The 18171-nt window shown below is 33.5% G+C and overlaps 2 protein-coding genes across 2 annotated transcripts; one reads left to right on the top strand and one right to left on the bottom strand.

The window, feature by feature from the left end:
• Positions 1-227: 227 nt before the first annotated feature.
• On the top strand, positions 228-680 carry LOC142609155 (uncharacterized). The gene has a single exon (XM_075780773.1). It carries the CDS (start codon positions 228-230, stop codon positions 678-680), a length of 453 nt encoding a protein of 150 aa, XP_075636888.1.
• An 8771-nt stretch (positions 681-9451) lies between these two features.
• LOC142609432 (uncharacterized) lies at positions 9452-16473 on the bottom strand. Its single transcript, XM_075781017.1, has 6 exons — positions 16048-16473; positions 15095-15187; positions 14492-14725; positions 13976-14078; positions 10830-11059; positions 9452-10011 (listed from the first exon to the last, which is right to left on the bottom strand). Exons 1-6 carry the CDS (start codon positions 16386-16388, stop codon positions 9789-9791), a joined length of 1224 nt encoding a protein of 407 aa, XP_075637132.1. The 5' UTR covers positions 16389-16473; the 3' UTR covers positions 9452-9788.
• Positions 16474-18171: the final 1698 nt, after the last annotated feature.

The raw sequence follows: 18171 nt of genomic DNA, 5'->3' as shown, positions 1-18171 counted from the left end.
TCCGTCTGGAGGTATTTTTCGCATAAGAGGTTTCAATTATTAAGGGGCTGTTTGGTACGTAATTTTGAGCAACAATTTTTAGTTTTTAAACAACATTACACATATTTCTACCCACTTTTTAATCTATAAGTATTTCTAAAAAATACAAACAACGTAGAACAACATTACCAGTTCTACATTACCAAACCCCTCCTAAGGTTTTGCCACACTGCAATGTTGATTAGTTGATGTATGTGGAGAAGCGTTCCAAATCCCTAGGAAGAGATGTGAGCGTTGTGACTGATAAGTTGTGTAAGAAATTCTATGAAAGAGAATTTGGGGTTTCAAGTGCTAATGTTGTGGTTCAAAGGATGAGGGAAAGGAAGGTGACATTATATGAAGCAATAATGAAGGAAACTGCGGAGTTTGAGAACAAAGTGAGTGATCGGATTAGGCAACTTTACAAGAAAGAGAATGAGAGGAAACTGAGTAGGCAACTCAAGGTTTGCGAAGTGGTGAAACCCATCACAAAAGAGAGGGGATGCAATGAGATCACTAACTTGAACTTGAAGAAGGGTAACTTGATGAAGAAGGCAAGAAAAGAGTTTGAGAATTGCAGAGAGGTGAAGAATCTTGCTGCTATCAATAGGATTGCCTTGCAAAGGAAAACTCATCATTGTCCCTCTTTGTTCATCAAATGATTTTGGCTAATATGGTTTTCATTAAGGAGGAGATTTTATAGTATTGTTGAAAGGATTTTTTTTTTTTTTGTCTCTGTTGGTCAGGTGAGTTTGGCTGACGGGATTTCATTAGAGAGGACATTTTGTATTATTCAAACTTGAGAGGGGTTTTTTTTTTTTTAAATAGAATTTCTAAATTTCAGCCAAGAGAGCCTGGCTACAATTTCAAGAATACATTTTGTTCAACTAAATTTTGAAATTTACTTCCTTATATTCTTGATAAACACACTTCCTTTTATTCTTCTTTATATTTAGCTGTAACAAAGATAGAAGGATAGCTTACTGTACATTTTTACAAGGAGCATGATTGGTTTTGATCTCCCTTCTGAAAAATGCTTACCGATGGGTTACAAAATAATACTGACTCTGTTGATTAATCATAATTCATGTTAATCTTGGGATGAAGTACGATGATTTCAATTACTTGGGAAAGAGCTTTGCAGCATGAGACTCATTTCATGTTCTATTTGATAAATTTGATGACTTTGAGGACGAGGGAACTAATAGGAACCAGGATCTGGACATATGACTTTGACTTTATGCAGCATTTTTTAATTGGACAGACAATCAATAATTGTTGGTTTTATCATCTACTTTGGATAGACAATTCTCACTCCTCCATTTAGGCAACTCAACTATTCCAGAGAAGGATGAGCTTTTAAACCTTCTCATCAATAATCTCCATACAAACCAGTACAATTTTTTTTTTGATGGAAAGTTAATTATCAGATGTATTATTTTCCAAGACTCGAAATTCTCTTTTACCTTGCAGTTTCAAGTTTCTTTCCTGAAAAAAAAAATGGACATAAATTATCCTACTATTTTGAAACATGCTAGCACCCAACATGCTGCTTACCTCAAGTACTAGACTCCAAATATTCTTTTACCATAGGATGAAGCGATTTAATTCAAAATTTAAAAATTTTCTTGAAAATAATTTATTTCTCAATTCAAGTGTATTTGTCAGGTGCAGTGTATGTCTAGAATTTAGACCTAAAAACTTGAGAATGACATTATCAAGTGTCTCACCTGTTCTAATTTCTTCATATCTTCAGTAAACATGTATATTCAAAACTTTACAATGGTACTCAGAACTTGACAACCCTTCTAAGATAAATGGATCAAAATAAAATTTTAGCAAACTAAAATCCATTCCTTTTCTGTTTTTTAGAAGAGATTTCTCTCCATGTTTAACAGCATGACTGGTCATAGCTCATATCCATGTCGTTGCATGCACAAGATGAAAACTTTTAGATTTAAAGCGTCCTTGTAATATGATTCTTACTACTTTGGTGTTTGTGTGTACAATATTAATAATTAATTGAAGAACATAGAAGTGTGATAGAAGAACATATCTGTTCAGGCAACTTCATGAAAGCAATGCAACAATTAGGAGAAAATCTTGCTTTTAATGTATGAAATATTGATGATAGAATACAATGCAAAATCTGCAATGTTCTAATTACTGTTATATTATGCAAACTGTATCTTTTTTTCATGTAACATTGAAATACAGTCAAGATTATGTTGGGCAGTGGAAAGAATTGCCATCAGATTGAAAAGATTGAGTATTGAAATCAAGGATCACCTGAGGAAAATGTAGCTGAAGTTCATTTTTATCCAAAGTATTTTTCTCAATATGCCTTACACCAAATAGTATTTGCTTCTTTTTGCCTTGGACTGGTACATGGCTACATGCCCTTGAAGCTTGCAGCGCTATTTGGCTACTGATGAGGGAGCACAACCAAAATTATTTTCAAATCTTCTTTGTCTCATAGGAGATTAGATTATCTTTTAGATAGGGATTAATTTTTAGATAGGATTATCTTTTATTTGTAAAAGCTCTATAAAAGGGTTCCAGATGGTTGTATTTAAGGAAGACGATTGATTAATGAAATTTCAGGTTGGAAATTTTCCAAATTGTTGTGTGCTGATTCCTAACACCTTAGGTGCCTATGCCTAAGTTTCTTGGTGCTGATTCCAGGAAACTCTTAGGTGCTAATTCTTAGGGTTATCTTTTAATTTTCATGTTCTTTTATTTTCCTCTTGATTGTCCTGCATCAGCTATGCCTCACAACTGATCTTTTATTTTGTTGCCGTAAATCATAGATTGAGGCATTTACTCTAGATCTCATTTCAAATGCTGAATGAAAAAGATATGTAATGCAACTCAAGAGTATGTTATTTTTGTTGTATCTGTCAAAGGAAATGAATCTACTGCACTGATTGAAATAGCTCGACAGGCATGGGATAAAGATTTGTAGGCCAGTAAAAGTTCAATAATAAATTGGCAATTGGGTATCTGTTGATGTCTGCCATTATATTGTGGATCAGTAAAGTAATTAGTAATAAATAGAAGGGGGTTATCATCTTGGAAGCTAATTATAGAATACCTAACCGAATTTAAATTCTGTTCCAAAAAAAAAGGTGTAATTACATGACACTAAAATGACTTGAGGATTTGTTGGGTTATAACCTGAATTAACAAATAACTTGAAAGTTACCAATATAAGATTCCACAAGATAGAAAGAGAATCTTCATCATTTATATATGCTGAAATAAATAGCATAGCAGCATTAAATTAAAGTGATTTGAAGTCCATTTATGTAAGGGTAACCATCAATGTAAACAGGCAAACAGCCAGAGGCAACCGATTTGTACTAAAAAAAATGTCTCTGAAAACTGATTAATCTGCTTTGACCTGTGCCCTTAAAAGGGCATTAACTGCCTTTCTTATCTTTGTGGCATGAAGGGAAAAAATTCAACCTGAAACCCTCAAACACAAACACGTGAAGTGGCATAGAAAATTAACCTAATAAGTTGAATATACAATGGTGAGGATGAAATATTCTTTGCAGGAGGAAGAATTTCCAAGGGAATGGAACCATTATTACAGGACAGCTAGTGTGGAGTCATTCTCACATTTGGCCTTGTAGAAAGGCTAAGACCATCTACAGTCAACCCCAGAAAAAAAAAATCAATAAAGATTAGACAAAAATTAGATTACACAGGATTTTTGGGCAGACCTATATATTTGATCACAACAGGAATAATACAAAATCCCACACTACTAAAGCTGTTGACATTCCTAAACTCTTGAACTTTTAACATTGCTTGTACCGAAAGCAGTATGACCATCTGCTGGGTTTTCCTTGGTACACTGATCAAACAAATCAACAAGAAATCAGAGTGTTTCTGAAATGGCCTCAGATGTTTCTGACTCTTCATCAGATTGAGCCAATGCAATCTTGTTTAGTAACACCACTCACCAGTGCCTCTAGCTCGTTTGTCAATGGTGATGGTTTGCCAATCCAAATAGGATCAGGCATTGCCTGCATAACCTTTAAAGCAAGTACCCGATGGCTTGTTAATTTCTTTAGTCATAAATTTTATCATTTGGTCTTTGATATGTTTTTGATCTCCAATGTCATTAATTTTTTTTTTTTTTACTTTTTAATTATTTCTGACAGTCAATCCACACTTTGCTTCACATTTTGGATGATGGGGGATTGCTTTGTTGGATTCCTTTGTTTTCTTGCCACTGTGGATTTCTCCCATCCGTTGGTTTCCTTTAGTTACTTGTCAGACGACCCTATTTAAAAAAGCAAATAGGATTAATGGTTTAATTTATTCAATCACATAATCCATAAAGCACTACTAAGTCATACTCATCACACACTGAGACAATAAGCATAAAATTGGCAATGCATGAATGCCTGCATGGGGTTAGTGGAGAAGACAGACATAGAAGTACGAATTTTACTGATGTGACCCGAATATGTGGAGAGAGAATTAGGGAAGAGTTGTAGTCACTCTCCATAGATCTCTTTCTTTTGTTTTCATGGAAAGTTTTTTGATCAGTTATGTCACATTTAGCTACTATCTTTGAATATATGCTAGTGATTCTGAGAGTGTAATATATATCGCTACTATTTTGATATGTGGAATTGTGGGTCATCTTTGGTTCAAGTTTTTCCAATAAATTTTTGTTATGGGGAACTCTATTTGAACGAATTTGGCATTTGATGCAAGAAATTATTCAATACTCAGTGTGTTAACACACAAGTCAAAAACATAAATGAAGTTAAAAATTACATAAAAGACATGGTCATAGCAAAAATTTTATTTTGAACAGTAAGAAAAGAAGGTGAAATAAGTAGTTAAATAAATTAAAGAGAAAAAGAGATTAGGCCAAATTTTCAAATTCAAAGTTTTCAAAGGCTTTCAAAAGGCATTTCCTGTATCTCTCAAGCTCCTCCACACCCCTGCTAGCCTCTTCTAGATGTTGCTTAGCCTGTTCTTGAAGTTGCTTAATTTCTTCTTCGGACTTCAAATGGTCTTGGTCGGACTGTTTGATCTTTATAAGAAGTCCATCAATCTCAGACTGTATCAAGTTCTTCCGCTGTGTAGACTTTTCTAATTCCAGCTTCGCTTGCATAACCAAACGAGCTGATTCAGCTTCTTTTTTAAGTTCTTTTAAAATAAACAAATTAACCTTGGGTTAGTGTTAGCATAAGATTAGTATGGGGTTCTCTAATATATAAAATCTACATTAAGTTTATTGTAAACTGAATTGTACTTCATAAACAACATATAGCCATCAAAGGTGTTCATCAATAAACATAAGCCGTTAGGCCAAACCATATAAAATTCTTGTTTTGCATTCGATAACAAGGGAAATGTATTAAACTAAAACCTCATGCAATATAAAATGTAACAAAGCAAAACTTATAATTCAAAATTAAAAAATTGAACCATATGATTTAAAGAAGTAAAAAAAAAAAAAGAAGCATCACATTGATTGGAATATATAGTATTTAAGATTTTATAGGAAAGGTGTATATATATGTGTGTGTATATATATATGTGGGAATAATCCCTTGAAATTTAAAGAAATTAACATTCCTCGTCTTCTGTTTATAGTTGCAATGAAATATTCTAAATTTCTATATGAATTTCTCTGCAAAAGTTTCACGATGGTTAGTAAAAAAATAACGGATAAATTTAGAGTAAAAATGCAAAATTTATCAAACACCAAAACGTTTGCAATAACAAATCTTTGCATAACTAAAAGAAGAAAAAAAAATCATACTTAATATTTTAAAATACACTTTATTTAAAAATATAAAATAATGATTTTTAAATTTTTAAATAAAAGATAATTTTTGAAACCTTCTCTTAAGCAAAAGGACAGGTTAATACACAACATTTTTAATTTAGTCAATTAAATGTTAAGGGAGAAAAGTGTTTTTTTCTTTCAAATTTAGGATTGAGTGTTATTTCTCCACATATCAATAGAGAGGAGTGTAATTACTCCTAAATAAAATATAATTTTTTTTTGAGAAGCACATATAATTTTTAATTGAAACAAAAGGAGTCAAGTAACTTTCAAGAATGGCAAAAAAAAATGTAAAAATTGAAACAAAAGCATGTCTGAATTATAACTTCAATTTATTGTATCGACCAATAATAGCTAGCTTTGTAGCTCAAACGACATTTTTTTAGGATTTAAAAAACTTTGTTGTATCACAAAAAAAAGCAATTAAGTAATTAATTATTTGCATCAACATTATAATCCATGAAGCAAATTGTTTGATCTGGCCAAGAAGCAGGGACGGTGCATTCTCTGTAAAAACGAGTTATCAGCTGCTGTGTGAAAGGGAGATGATGGACAAAGCTTCAGCATCGGACACTGGAAAAAGCTTTTCTGGAAGACTGTGCCCAACAAAATAAAAATCTTCCTTTGTCGTGCGTGCTCTGAAGCTCTGCCAACAACATCCAATCTACTCAAGAGAAAGGTAGTGAACGATTCAATCTGTCAGCAGTGCGGAAGTGGGCATGAGAATACGATGCATGCTCTATGGTCTTGCCAACATATCCATACGGTCTAGGAGTCAAAGTTTGGATGTTTGAGGAAGGATTTTCCAACGGTGGCAACATTCTCGGACCTGGTTGCATTAGTTGGAAGGCAGAAAAAGGAATTGGAAATCTTTGCTACTGTCGCATGGTTAATCTGGAGCCGGAGGAATAAATTGAGTTGCAATGAGCAATGTCTGCCGCTGGGGAAGGTTATGGAATCAGCTGCCTCACTCCTAAGTGATTTTCAGAAACATTACAATCATGGCGCTAGTGTACCAAGGCACCGAGATGTCAAGTGGAAAGTGGAAACCACCTACAGCAGCTATGATGTGGAAAACGAATTTTGATGGGGCTATGCTTTCAGAATCTGATCAGGCCGGGATAGGGGTGGTGGCGGTTAGGAACCAAGCGGGACAGGTCATGGCAGCGTTTTCAGAAAAAATAAGAAAACCTGCTTCTGTTGAAATCCTAGAGGCCTTAGCAGTGCGGAGGGCAGTCAAATTTATCCTTGAGCTGGGTTTTAATCAATCGGTGCTTGAAGGTGACTTGGAGGTCATTATCATGGCCCTTGCTTGTGAAGATTTTTCTTTAGCTAGTGTTGGACACGTTATTAAAGTCGTTTCGTCTATGTCAAGTTTGTTACAAATCAAGTCTTTCTCTTATGTACCACCGTACACCCTTAGTACTTTAGTCACTTCATAAGTATCAGTGCTTATAGGGTGTGGGGGGTAAGGATCGAAGTTTAAGTCTCCAGGAAGGAGTTTCACACACATAAACACTTAGATTAGGCTAGAGTAGAAATTCTATTTTGTATTAAAAAAAAAAGTTTTTCTCTTATGTAAGGAGGCAGGGTTATTCAATGGCTTATGCTTTAGCTCAGAGAACAAGGTTTTCTTTTCCTGTGTTAGTCTGGATGGAGGATGTTCCACCAGATGTTTATCACTTTGTATCTTCTGATTTGTCAGTTATTTAATAAAATTGCCGACGAGTTTGGCTTCTCAAAAAAAAAAAAAAATTATAATCCATGAAGAAAAAATTAGCGCTTGCATTATGAGACCTTCTGAATGTAGCTCTCAATAATAACCTCAAATGGTTTCCATAATAACTATCTAGCATGCAGTCTCTAAAGACCCTTAAATACATCGAATTAGTACAGTTCTTTAACTATCTCTTCTTAGCACGAAAAAGGTTCAATACCATGAGAGACATATATTAAAACATAAAACCAAAAGAATCTAATATATATATATATATATATATATATATATATATATATATATATTTCACTTACTTTCAAGATAGTCCCTTAATGCTTCTACAATCCTTGGAGTAACCATTATGCTAGTACCACTGCCACTGCCACAGCCATTAAAAGAGTTGCTACCACCGCCAGTTACTCCGGCACCATCACTTCCTCCTCCTTTGGCACCTTTACCAACATCACCTTTGCACATCTTGAATATATTCAGCAGTACTTACTGGTGGTAATTTATAAAGATGTATAAGATAAAATATCTCAGATATTGTTGCTATAAAGGCGATATGGTTGAGTTTTTTTTAATATATATCTTTTGTTCCACTTTTTGTGTACCAATTTATATTCTCACAATCATAATTCATGTTGATTTTTTTTTTTTTTCCATTTTTAACTTTCATTATTTTATAAAGAAAGTTAAACAAATAGATTTTTAAAAAAAAAAGTACAAAAGATTTGTATTCGAGCACTTAAAGAAATCTATTTTTTATTCTCTAAAAAAAAAAAAAAAAAAGTTTTTTTTTTAAACTGAGAACGAATTCTCGAAAAATCTACAATGCATGATATGGCTGCATGGATTAGTTGACCTTTCTGAATTTGGTAACGGATTTCGATTCTTTTGTTAAGGGAGAACGCTATTCTCTACAAAGTTTGTACATATTTAATGAAATGGAATGCCATGATGTCATTTTATTATTCTTCATATGATTGATCAACTAGTAGGGGCCAGTGTAACACTATTCTTCATATTTTTCCACAAATATGATATATCTTCTTTCTTAATAATTTAAAAAAAAAAAGAAAAAAAAGTCATATATCTCATTCTAGTACAGTGACAAAGAATTTTCTTTCTCTTTTTCTCGTTTCTAGAGAAAAAAAAATTATACTTATATATACTTACGGTATGCATTGATTAGCTTGTGTACGTTTACCTAGAGGTTTTTCTTTTATCTTTTTGTCTAATTTGCTCATGTGTAGCTTATTAAAACCTCTTTTTGACTAATTTGATCATATATTACTTTGGTCTACCACAAACTGGTAACTAATGATCATGGCTTGGCTTTCAATTGGACGAGAGTACAAACGTTTACCCAAGAACGTGAGATTACCTTCTCAAAATTAAAAGAAAAAAAAAAGAACGTGAGATTACAACAATTATTTCTATTCCATATTATGTATTCTTAGGCCAATGGTCAGGTGGATCAACAAACAAAATTATAAAATTCAGCAAAAACAAGAATAAAACAAAATTATAAATAATAATATGAGGAAAGTTATAGACAACATTTGAACCAAAATTGGCTTTTGTCAGAAGTTATTAGGGTTTATCTCACGTCAAAGCAATTGTGTATAAATATTGCTGGCTACTACTCCAGCATTTTGAGGTCTGCCTCCAACATTTTTGGTCTTGCTCAGTGGGTTTCTTTGTTGCATCAGGGTGGCCAAGACTACATACAAATGTCAATCTACCATTTGAACATGGGAATGTTCACCATCTATCCACTTCAATATCTCAGAAAATACAAAGAAAAGTTTGAGGACTGCAATGATTTATATGGCAAGAACCAGGCTTCTAGAGACGGCCTACTGAGTGACAGCTAAATGCAAGAGTGTTGATTCTGAGCAAAAGGTCTCATAGAATGAGAGAAAAGATTGCATGAATTAATATATTGCTAGTGAACACTTGCATGTGCAGAAATATGTAAAAAGGAACAAAAATGAGCATGTTCTGTAAAGATATACATATTTATCGTGAACACATACAAGCCTATCTTTAACTTGTATCACAATTTACAGCATCAATTTTAAGTGGTCAGCCTCTCATTTCGTCCCAATGTAGTTTTTTCTCTGTTAGCTTTCTGACATGCAACTAGTGTGCTTGTGTTGTATGGGAATGAGTGGAAATAATGAGCTTGGTGGTAGATAAATCAGAAAACTCTTTATGCAAGCCTTGTCACCTTCCCTCTTCATCCATGGTATAAACAGGTATTTGCCACGATTTGGTGTTCTTCTTTGGGTCATCAGTGAGGCTGAGTGTAGTTTCATCCTCCTTGAATGTTTTGATGGATGTTTTGGCTCCCATTATGATAACCCTCTCAACAATGAACAACTGGTAGTTGTTCTTAATCAAAGGATCCAGGATTCGGCTATAGTTTGATGAATATGCCAATTTGTAACTGCAGGCATGGATCAACAGGAATCAAGGTGAGAAGGTCTTGACATGACAATTTGAAGACTCAAGACATCTGATTTTGAGCCAAAAGTACTGCCAAATAACTTCAGACAAAGACTAATAGTACAGGATAACAAAACGTAAAATTGACAACCCCCCCCCCCCCCCAAACTTCACTATTTTCCCCCATGACAATAAAGAAAAAAGAATCTGAAACCCCAAAATTCAGTTAAAAATAAAAATAGAACATACTTTTTCCTTGACATATATATATTGATAGGTTTTTAATTTTTTTTTTTTAATATATAGGACAACGTTTATATGCAAACCAGTTTTGAGGAATTCCTCCAAACTGGATTAGGTGGCACCTTATGAATATATGCTGTCAATAGAAGAATTACTGAGCATGATTTTACATGGCCAATCTCAGATATATAGTTAAGGTTGGACCACGAATTCACAGGGAGAAAATATATGTGATTTTAATGTATAAGACAAAATTATGATGAAAGGTGCATAATACATGGTTTCTAGAACACCAGGGCAGGCTTAAAGGTGTTCCATCTCAAAAAAGGAAAGAGTTATCACATTTGTGTAATGAAAGCCTAGTCAATCTTATCCACCTACAAAGTTATCATATATTGTGATTTATTTCCACTGCCACAACTCTGCCAGATCCTCCGAGATAAACTGCCATCAAGATATCACATAATAGCGCAGCAATGATTGGATTTATGTTTAGGACAGAACATATTCTCTGCAGTGAAAACTCTTCAAGACCTTAATGTGCTTGAGAGACAGAATGGGGGTTACAGTGTTTACCTGACAGAGAGTGGGGAAAAAAATCCAGGAGTCCTCTCATTGGAAGCAATAAAAATAGTACGTCCAGGTGGGATCCACTTTTTAATTCTACGTAAGATAAACTCAGGACGTGTATCCCTATCCAGATGGGGATGCAGGCTTCTTTCAACTCCAAATCTGTCCTTCCTGTTTTTTATTTTATCACCACGACGAACATGGATGGCATCATAATCACCAAGGAGTGCCTTAATCTGTGGACATGAATTTGGTCAGAGCTTGATCCAAATATGCAAATAAATGTATTTTAGAAAAAGCATTAATGCAGCAACTGGAGCAAGGAGAAACTGATTAGCCTAAATTAGTTTGATAATTAATTATTTAATAACAAAACTCCTGTCCTAAACCTCTCTTAATTTATATTATTATTTTTTTTATATAAAAATGAAAAAATAAATCTCCTAGAAGTAGTATTAATGCTATATGATACAAACTCTTTTTTTTTTGGAAGACTATGATACAAACTTAACAAAATAGAATCAACAACAATTCTGAATTATAATCTAGATACCTACACTACCTTGTCCTAGCTATATCTAGGATAGGAGGTTCATCACCATAAGAGCCTTTTTAAAGGGTGACTGCAATTCATACCAAGGTCTTTCAACAAAGTTTCCATTGCATTGTTTGCATATAGCTATAATATAGGCCACTACCCAGTGCTCATCCTGCACAATTGAGGTTTTATGAAAGATGATCTGGATGTCTTAATGTTTGGCACTTTGACATGAAGTGGTGATTTTTGAGAGCCAAAACCACTTGTGTTTTGCAGCCTGGTACCCATTTCACATGCTACATGTAAACATCTTTAATTAATTTTATGACTTCAGGAATGTAGGAAGAAATAAGCACCAGAATATTGACAGAGATTGAACACGCTGAACATGCTTTCAAACTTATACTGCATTTTATAATTGGATAGACAATGAATAATAATTGGTTTTTTAGTTATTTAAAGTTGGATAGACAACCAAGAAAAATAGATCCTTCAATATCGTAAATACACATACAGAACACAGCCATCAATCTTCGAAGTAGATACTAAAATGACTCAATTAGCTGTTCCATATTTCATAAATCTATTGAGACCACCAATTTTCTCAAGATGCACATGTTCAAATTGATTTTTACTCCCTGACAAACATTTCATATCTTGACACAGAATTCAATGTACGTCCCTGCTACAACTCACCCTTGACCTATCCATCCCTTCCACTACTCTGAAACAGTATTTTTATTCTAGTTCTTTAGGAGATTTGAGCAAGGTATTGATACCACCACCACCAAAACAGGGTACACATAATATCTAACAATTTGGAATCACATATCCACTTTAGCCAGTCTTCATTCCATTGATATCTGTCTCTTCAGGAAAACAAACTCTTAATTACCAACCTCCTGCTTTGATCTAAAATTAAAATTTGATTCAGTTAAATCAACCTGAAATTCTCAAATTACAATTTTACTGAGTTACAGTAGCCTTACAACGAGTCCTTTAAGTACTAATTGGTCCCTTAAAGTTTGCACAATATGGGCTTTATTCTTGTATGCATCCCATGTACTGTATATGCCTTTTTGTTTCAATGAAATTGTATTTTTTATATATATGGTTTATGAAAGCTATCAATTTGCTCCCTGATGGAAGGATCATATTGACCCGTCTGACAATTTAGGGGCCAAACTGACCAAATAAAAAAAAAGTCAGACTAAATTGACAGTTCAATTGAACTTGGAGGACATTTCAGGCCTCGAGATATTTGAGATAGGCAAAATTTACCCACCATTTCTTCTTCATTGACTAGATTAGATAATAATATAAGCATATAACTCAAATGCTGCAAAAGATTTTTTGGATGTAGGGTTGGATATCAATTTTCAAGGCACTGAAAATTTTGACACAATTTATACTTTTATCGGTAAGTTTCACACCCAGGGGTTTTGAACCCACAACCTCAACCTCCACCTTACAACAATGGGGAGGTGCCATTGAGCTGGAGCTCACTAGTACAATTCATAATGCACACTCAGAGAACAAAAACTTCAAAAGATTTTACAAAGCCCTTGAGATAATACGACCTCCAATCCTCAACAGCTTGTATAAAAAATGGACTTCAATTATATTATTTGTAGTGGACCTTAATGTTTCACCTTTCATAGATGTGGAAAAGGTGTTTTTGGTTTGGGAAGTGACATTTTGTGGTCCAGAATAAAGCCTTTCAGTTCATTATTGATCTTAATTCTGATTAACCAGGTATAATAAAGCGTTTCCCACTCATTATTGGCCTTAATATACCCATCAATTAAACTGGATGGCATTGCATTTTGAATGAAAAAAAAAAATCTGATTAGAATTGTTTCACTTGGCGGTGATTCTTAGCACCCTTGGGTGGTGAAGCCTAGGGTTTTCCTTTTTTTTTCTTATTTTCTTGCTTTCCCCAAGCACGTAAATCGTAATGCATCAATCTTCTCCTAAAAGTAGAAGTCATTCATAATATAATCACTATTGATTGGCCCCAAGAGGTTCTTTACACTTTTCATTGCATTATTTTCTAGTTACAACGTTTACAGGAGCTTATGGCATTTCTTTTACTCAAGAGTTATCTTGAATAATGACATGTTTGATGATTAAATAATACCTACAAGAACATCCTACACATATACATATTTTTTGATAATTCGATAGTTTCAATAGGAGAGGAGGATTTGAACCCTAGATGTCATGGACACACTAGGAGGTGCCAACCAGTTTAGCTACAAGGCTCTTGGCAAAAAACTTAATAATAAATGCATGTGCAGTATAAATGCATGCATAGCACATTTCAAGACTGATATGTTGAACCAATCAAAATCAAAATAATATAAAAATTGAAAGTTTGAGTGCTAATTAAGTGACAGACAGCTTAAATTGGCTTAAATATCATTAAGTTATAAACTGTGAAATTAATTCAGTCTAATTCAATATATGATCAACAAAACGTAGAGAGTATAGATATTCATGTTGTTTGGTCCCCACAGCAAGAAAGGAAATTGACATCTTGAAAATTATACCAATCAAGCCTTGAAAAAGAATGCAGAGTGAAATTTTCAACAGGATTTCATATAATACATACCTTATCAGCTGCATCTCTTAATTCCTTTGATGCCATAGAAGGGAGAAAAGAATATGACAACATTATAGCACTACGGTTGTTTCGATCCTTGCACTCCATAAACCTGAAGAGCTATCATTATCAGAATGCCGAGTCCTTGACAAAAACAACAGACATTTAAAATCATGACTGATTTGCAGGGATTTGCAAGTACTACATGATGTACAACAGGTAGACTTAGCAGAAACATATCCCGGATTCTTTTCTAACAGATAATAATAATTATAACATATGAAATCCAACTGAACATGACAAAATTTTTCAAAAACCTCACTGATTACTGATATTTGATTGCATGAAAGACATGAAACCCTATCGTTGATGATTCAATGTTTCTTTCGATCAAAATCGACTGAACTAAATCATAGGTATGGAGGTTCAAGGAAGACCCAATCAAGTTCGATATTTAATACCCAGACAATGTTTGAGAAGAAAAGGAAAAAAATTTCCATCAAAGGGGGAAAAAGGTCAACTCACCATGAAAGAAGGCTTGCAGTTCGGTTTATGAGCAAGAGATTTGAGTAATGAATGTCCTCTTTAAGTTCAACACGATTAATTCCTTCGACGTGGGCAACTCCCCTAGGTCCTAGCTTCATACTCGTAGATAGTACTTGATACCATAGTTTTGAATTGTCTAAAATTACAGGTACAGTATCAGATATGAGGTCCATATCATACAAAGAGTCCATGGCACAAGAGCTTGCTGCCCACCTACCAAATTAAAGGAAGCCAGTTCAGATTGTAGATCAATTTACTTTTCTGATTGATAATTACCACATACATTAATAGAAAGTAAAGGCAAACTGCATGTACAAAACCAAACCTAGAAGGCATCTTTTCCAGAACCTTCCAAATTCAAAGCAGATAAAAAAAAAAAGAAAAAAAAAAAGCAGGGACAATAACATTCTTTTTATAATTCATTTGTTACAAAAAGCGGGGGCAGGAGGATCCTCCTCATAAAGAAGACCAGACAATGCCTCTAAGCTACAAGGCTCTTGGCAGCAAGGAAGATAACATTTTGATAACAGCAAAGCATTTTCTTCTGAAAACAAAAGACAAAATAAGTCTCATTGAACTCACCTTTCCTCCGAACTTATGTTATTGGAATGATGAAGGATTCCTTTCTTGTTATGTATAGGATTGATGCACATCCTAGAAGGCATGACAAAAGTTCTGCAACAAGAAACCGAGGTGAACAATTGGGCAACATTACATAAAATTACTACATTCCCACATCATAAATATCAAGTTAGTGATGAATTCCATGATAAACAACTCAGTACAACGAGAACTACATAGCATAGGAATGTACAAAATTGCAACAAACTATTAAAATCAGAATAACAACTATGATAATATATGCAGCCATTTGCAGGACACTCAACACTACCAAATTCCAAGAATGAAATTCCCAGAAAAACTCCATCCTAATTAACCATAATGACATCAAATCTTGTAAAACCAGCTAAGACAAAGTCTGCAACTATACGAAACTCAATTTGGATGGCTAAAGTAGATTCATTTACATGATTTAACTAACCAACCAGGCAAAACGTAGGAACAGTTTTTTAGTTGCAGTACCTTAGGTTCCCGAATTGAATTCAATCACATGGTTGTATTGAACAATACAAAGAAAAAAAAAAATCAATATTATCTTTGCCAAAGCAACTACATGGTTGAATTAAATTGGAGAACCTATGCAACTGTAACTAAGATTTATCCTAACCAAAATTGACTCTGTTCAAATTATATTCTAAACACATTGAACTCATCCAAATTACAAAGGCTCACACACTTTTTACTATTAATTTACCTAAAGATGAACAATTTACCACGGCAAAGCTAACATACTTATATACTAAAAAGAAAATACTAGCAAAAAGTGTGTTTTCCCACATCATAAGAACACTTCTCATTAACAGTCTCTTTTGCCACATTTTCTCAGGAATCAAACAGGTCATAAAACCCCAAACCCAGCAATAAAACACAAAACAAAGACAAACCCAAGAACCAAAACACTCAAAAGCACACACCTTTTAAGAAACATGGCTTCCTCAAGGGCGCATCTGAGGCTGGACTCCTGGTGACCCAGACCTTCGCAGGTGTCACAATGCTTCCCTGGGCAGTCGATTCTGTCACCCCAGTACAAGTACTTCTCGTTTCCTTTGTGAATTCTTTCGTGGCCGTTAAGGTCGTTGGGATTGAAAAAGATATTCAAAGTTTTAGAGGAGGAGGAAAATGAGAAACCATTTGTGGACATCAGAGTAGAGAAGAGGTACAAAAGGGCAATGGCGGCTATGGCGAGGGTGAAAAAGAGGATTTGGGATCTGGGTTTTGGTTTGGGATTTGTGGGTCTGTGAAATGCCATTGGCATTGGATTTGCAGAGAAAGAGAGAAGACGAAGATGGATGAAGCGAACACTGAAAAGCACAACAAGTGTTCTGTGTTTTTTGCGGAAGTGGGTTTTAATTATGTTTAGGAATATATTTTAGGAAATTTTTTTATAAGATAGTGAAAAAGTAATTAACTTTTTTTTAGATATTTCTAAAAAAATAAAAAACTTTTTTTAGATAATTTTTTTCAGTTTTTAATAAAAATTTTGAAAACTAGCTGCAGTTATGCACGGAAACTTATCTATTTATGAGGTAAACTAAAATAATTTTATAAAAAATTTAAGAAACTACATCATTACTTGATTTGCTCTAATATGACTTTAATTTGTATTACAATTTGATGAAAAAGTCATTGTTTGAACGTGTAATAATTACAAAAAATTTATTAGACAGTTTTTGCAAAAAAAATAACTCAAAAATTCAGATATTAAAACTTTTGAAATACCAAAAAATATTAAAGAATCAGATAATTCACTGTTTAGAAATTATTGAAGCAAAACAAAATATATATATATATATATATATATATATATATATGTGTGTGTGTGTGTGTGACTAAACAATAGAGAAATATAAGAGAAAGATGAGGTCATTCAAGATAATAATTTCAATTATTACAAGTTTTTTTATCTTATAAAAAAGAGCTAAAAAGAGTTTGGTAGTTCACGTATGAAAATTACTTTTAAAAAATACATGAAAAACCATAAATTTTTATTTTAACAAACTAGAGGTCGGAGAAGAAAACAATCTTAGAAGAGCTCATACCTCTACTCGGCTTAAAAAAAATTGAGGTTTACTTTATTTTTATAGTGTTCATGATTAATCTCACAAATTTGGAGATAAATTACCAATGTTTGAGTTTGAGTTTAAGTTGAACTTGTTAGAGAGATAGAGTTTTATTATTTGTTAAGTTTAAACTAATCAAAAATAATTTTATTTAAATATTGTACTGATGTGGAAAATTGTGAAAATTTCGAAAATTACGGTTATATATATATATGAACGACTATATATTAGCAAGCGCATGAGACTTGCCTTTCATAGGCAGGTGGGCCCTACATGACCTATCTCACAAGGCACGCGAGATACTAGCTCATTAGCAAAACCCATTTAAATTAAATTGACTTTTTTTTTAATAAAAGATATAAATTCTACTTCAACCTAATTTATGTGTATACTATATACGTGTATGAAGCTCTCTTTTAGATACTGATTAAATTGACTGCAATGCTCTTTTCTTGCCTCATCGTCATCCATGACAGCATATAGGCCCACTATGTTAGGGGTCTTGCATGTTTACATGTTTGCTTACATTTTGCAACTAGAGTTTTGGGGTGCTAATTTGACTTTTTTTTTAATAAAAAAATATAAATTCTACTTAACCTAATTTATGTGTATACTATATTCATGTATGAAGCTCTCTTTTCTTGCCTCATCGTCATCCATGACAACATATAGGCCCACTACATTAGGGGTCCCACATGTTTACATGTCTGCTTACAATTGGCAACTAGAGTTTTGGGGTGCTAATTTGGCTTAAATTTGACCAAAACCATCAAGGTTATCTAGAGTTGTTAAAGCATTCACGTCAATGTAGTTATTTTAATGTTTCAGCAAATTTATACTTAAAGGACAGAACTTAAGTACACTATCTTAGGTACTGTTCCTTAGGTTCTCCTCTTAAAATTTAGCCATGTAACTACTTAATTAAAAAATACAATTTAATCTCATAAGAAAAATTTCGCATGGCAGAATCTTAAAAAG

Source organism: Castanea sativa, chromosome 9 (genome assembly GCF_040712315.1).
Source record: "Castanea sativa cultivar Marrone di Chiusa Pesio chromosome 9, ASM4071231v1".
Lineage (NCBI taxonomy): Eukaryota > Viridiplantae > Streptophyta > Magnoliopsida > Fagales > Fagaceae > Castanea > Castanea sativa.
This window is presented reverse-complemented; position numbering and strand designations above follow the sequence as displayed.

What these genes read in the sequence shown, in the direction of transcription:
- LOC142609155 (XM_075780773.1), top strand. Translation starts at nt 228, where the DNA reads ATGTATGTGGAGAAGCGTTCCAAATCCCTAGGAAGAGATGTGAGCGTT.
- LOC142609432 (XM_075781017.1), bottom strand. Translation starts at nt 16,388, where the DNA reads ATGCCAATGGCATTTCACAGACCCACAAATCCCAAACCAAAACCCAGA. An exon ending in GAAGCCATGTTTCTTAAAAG is followed by an intron (nt 15,188 to 16,047) that starts GTGTGTGCTTTT and finishes TTCTTGTTGCAG; the next exon opens with AACTTTTGTCATGCCTTCTA. An exon ending in TTTTCCCCACTCTCTGTCAG is followed by an intron (nt 10,012 to 10,829) that starts GTAAACACTGTA and finishes CCATGCCTGCAG; the next exon opens with TTACAAATTGGCATATTCAT.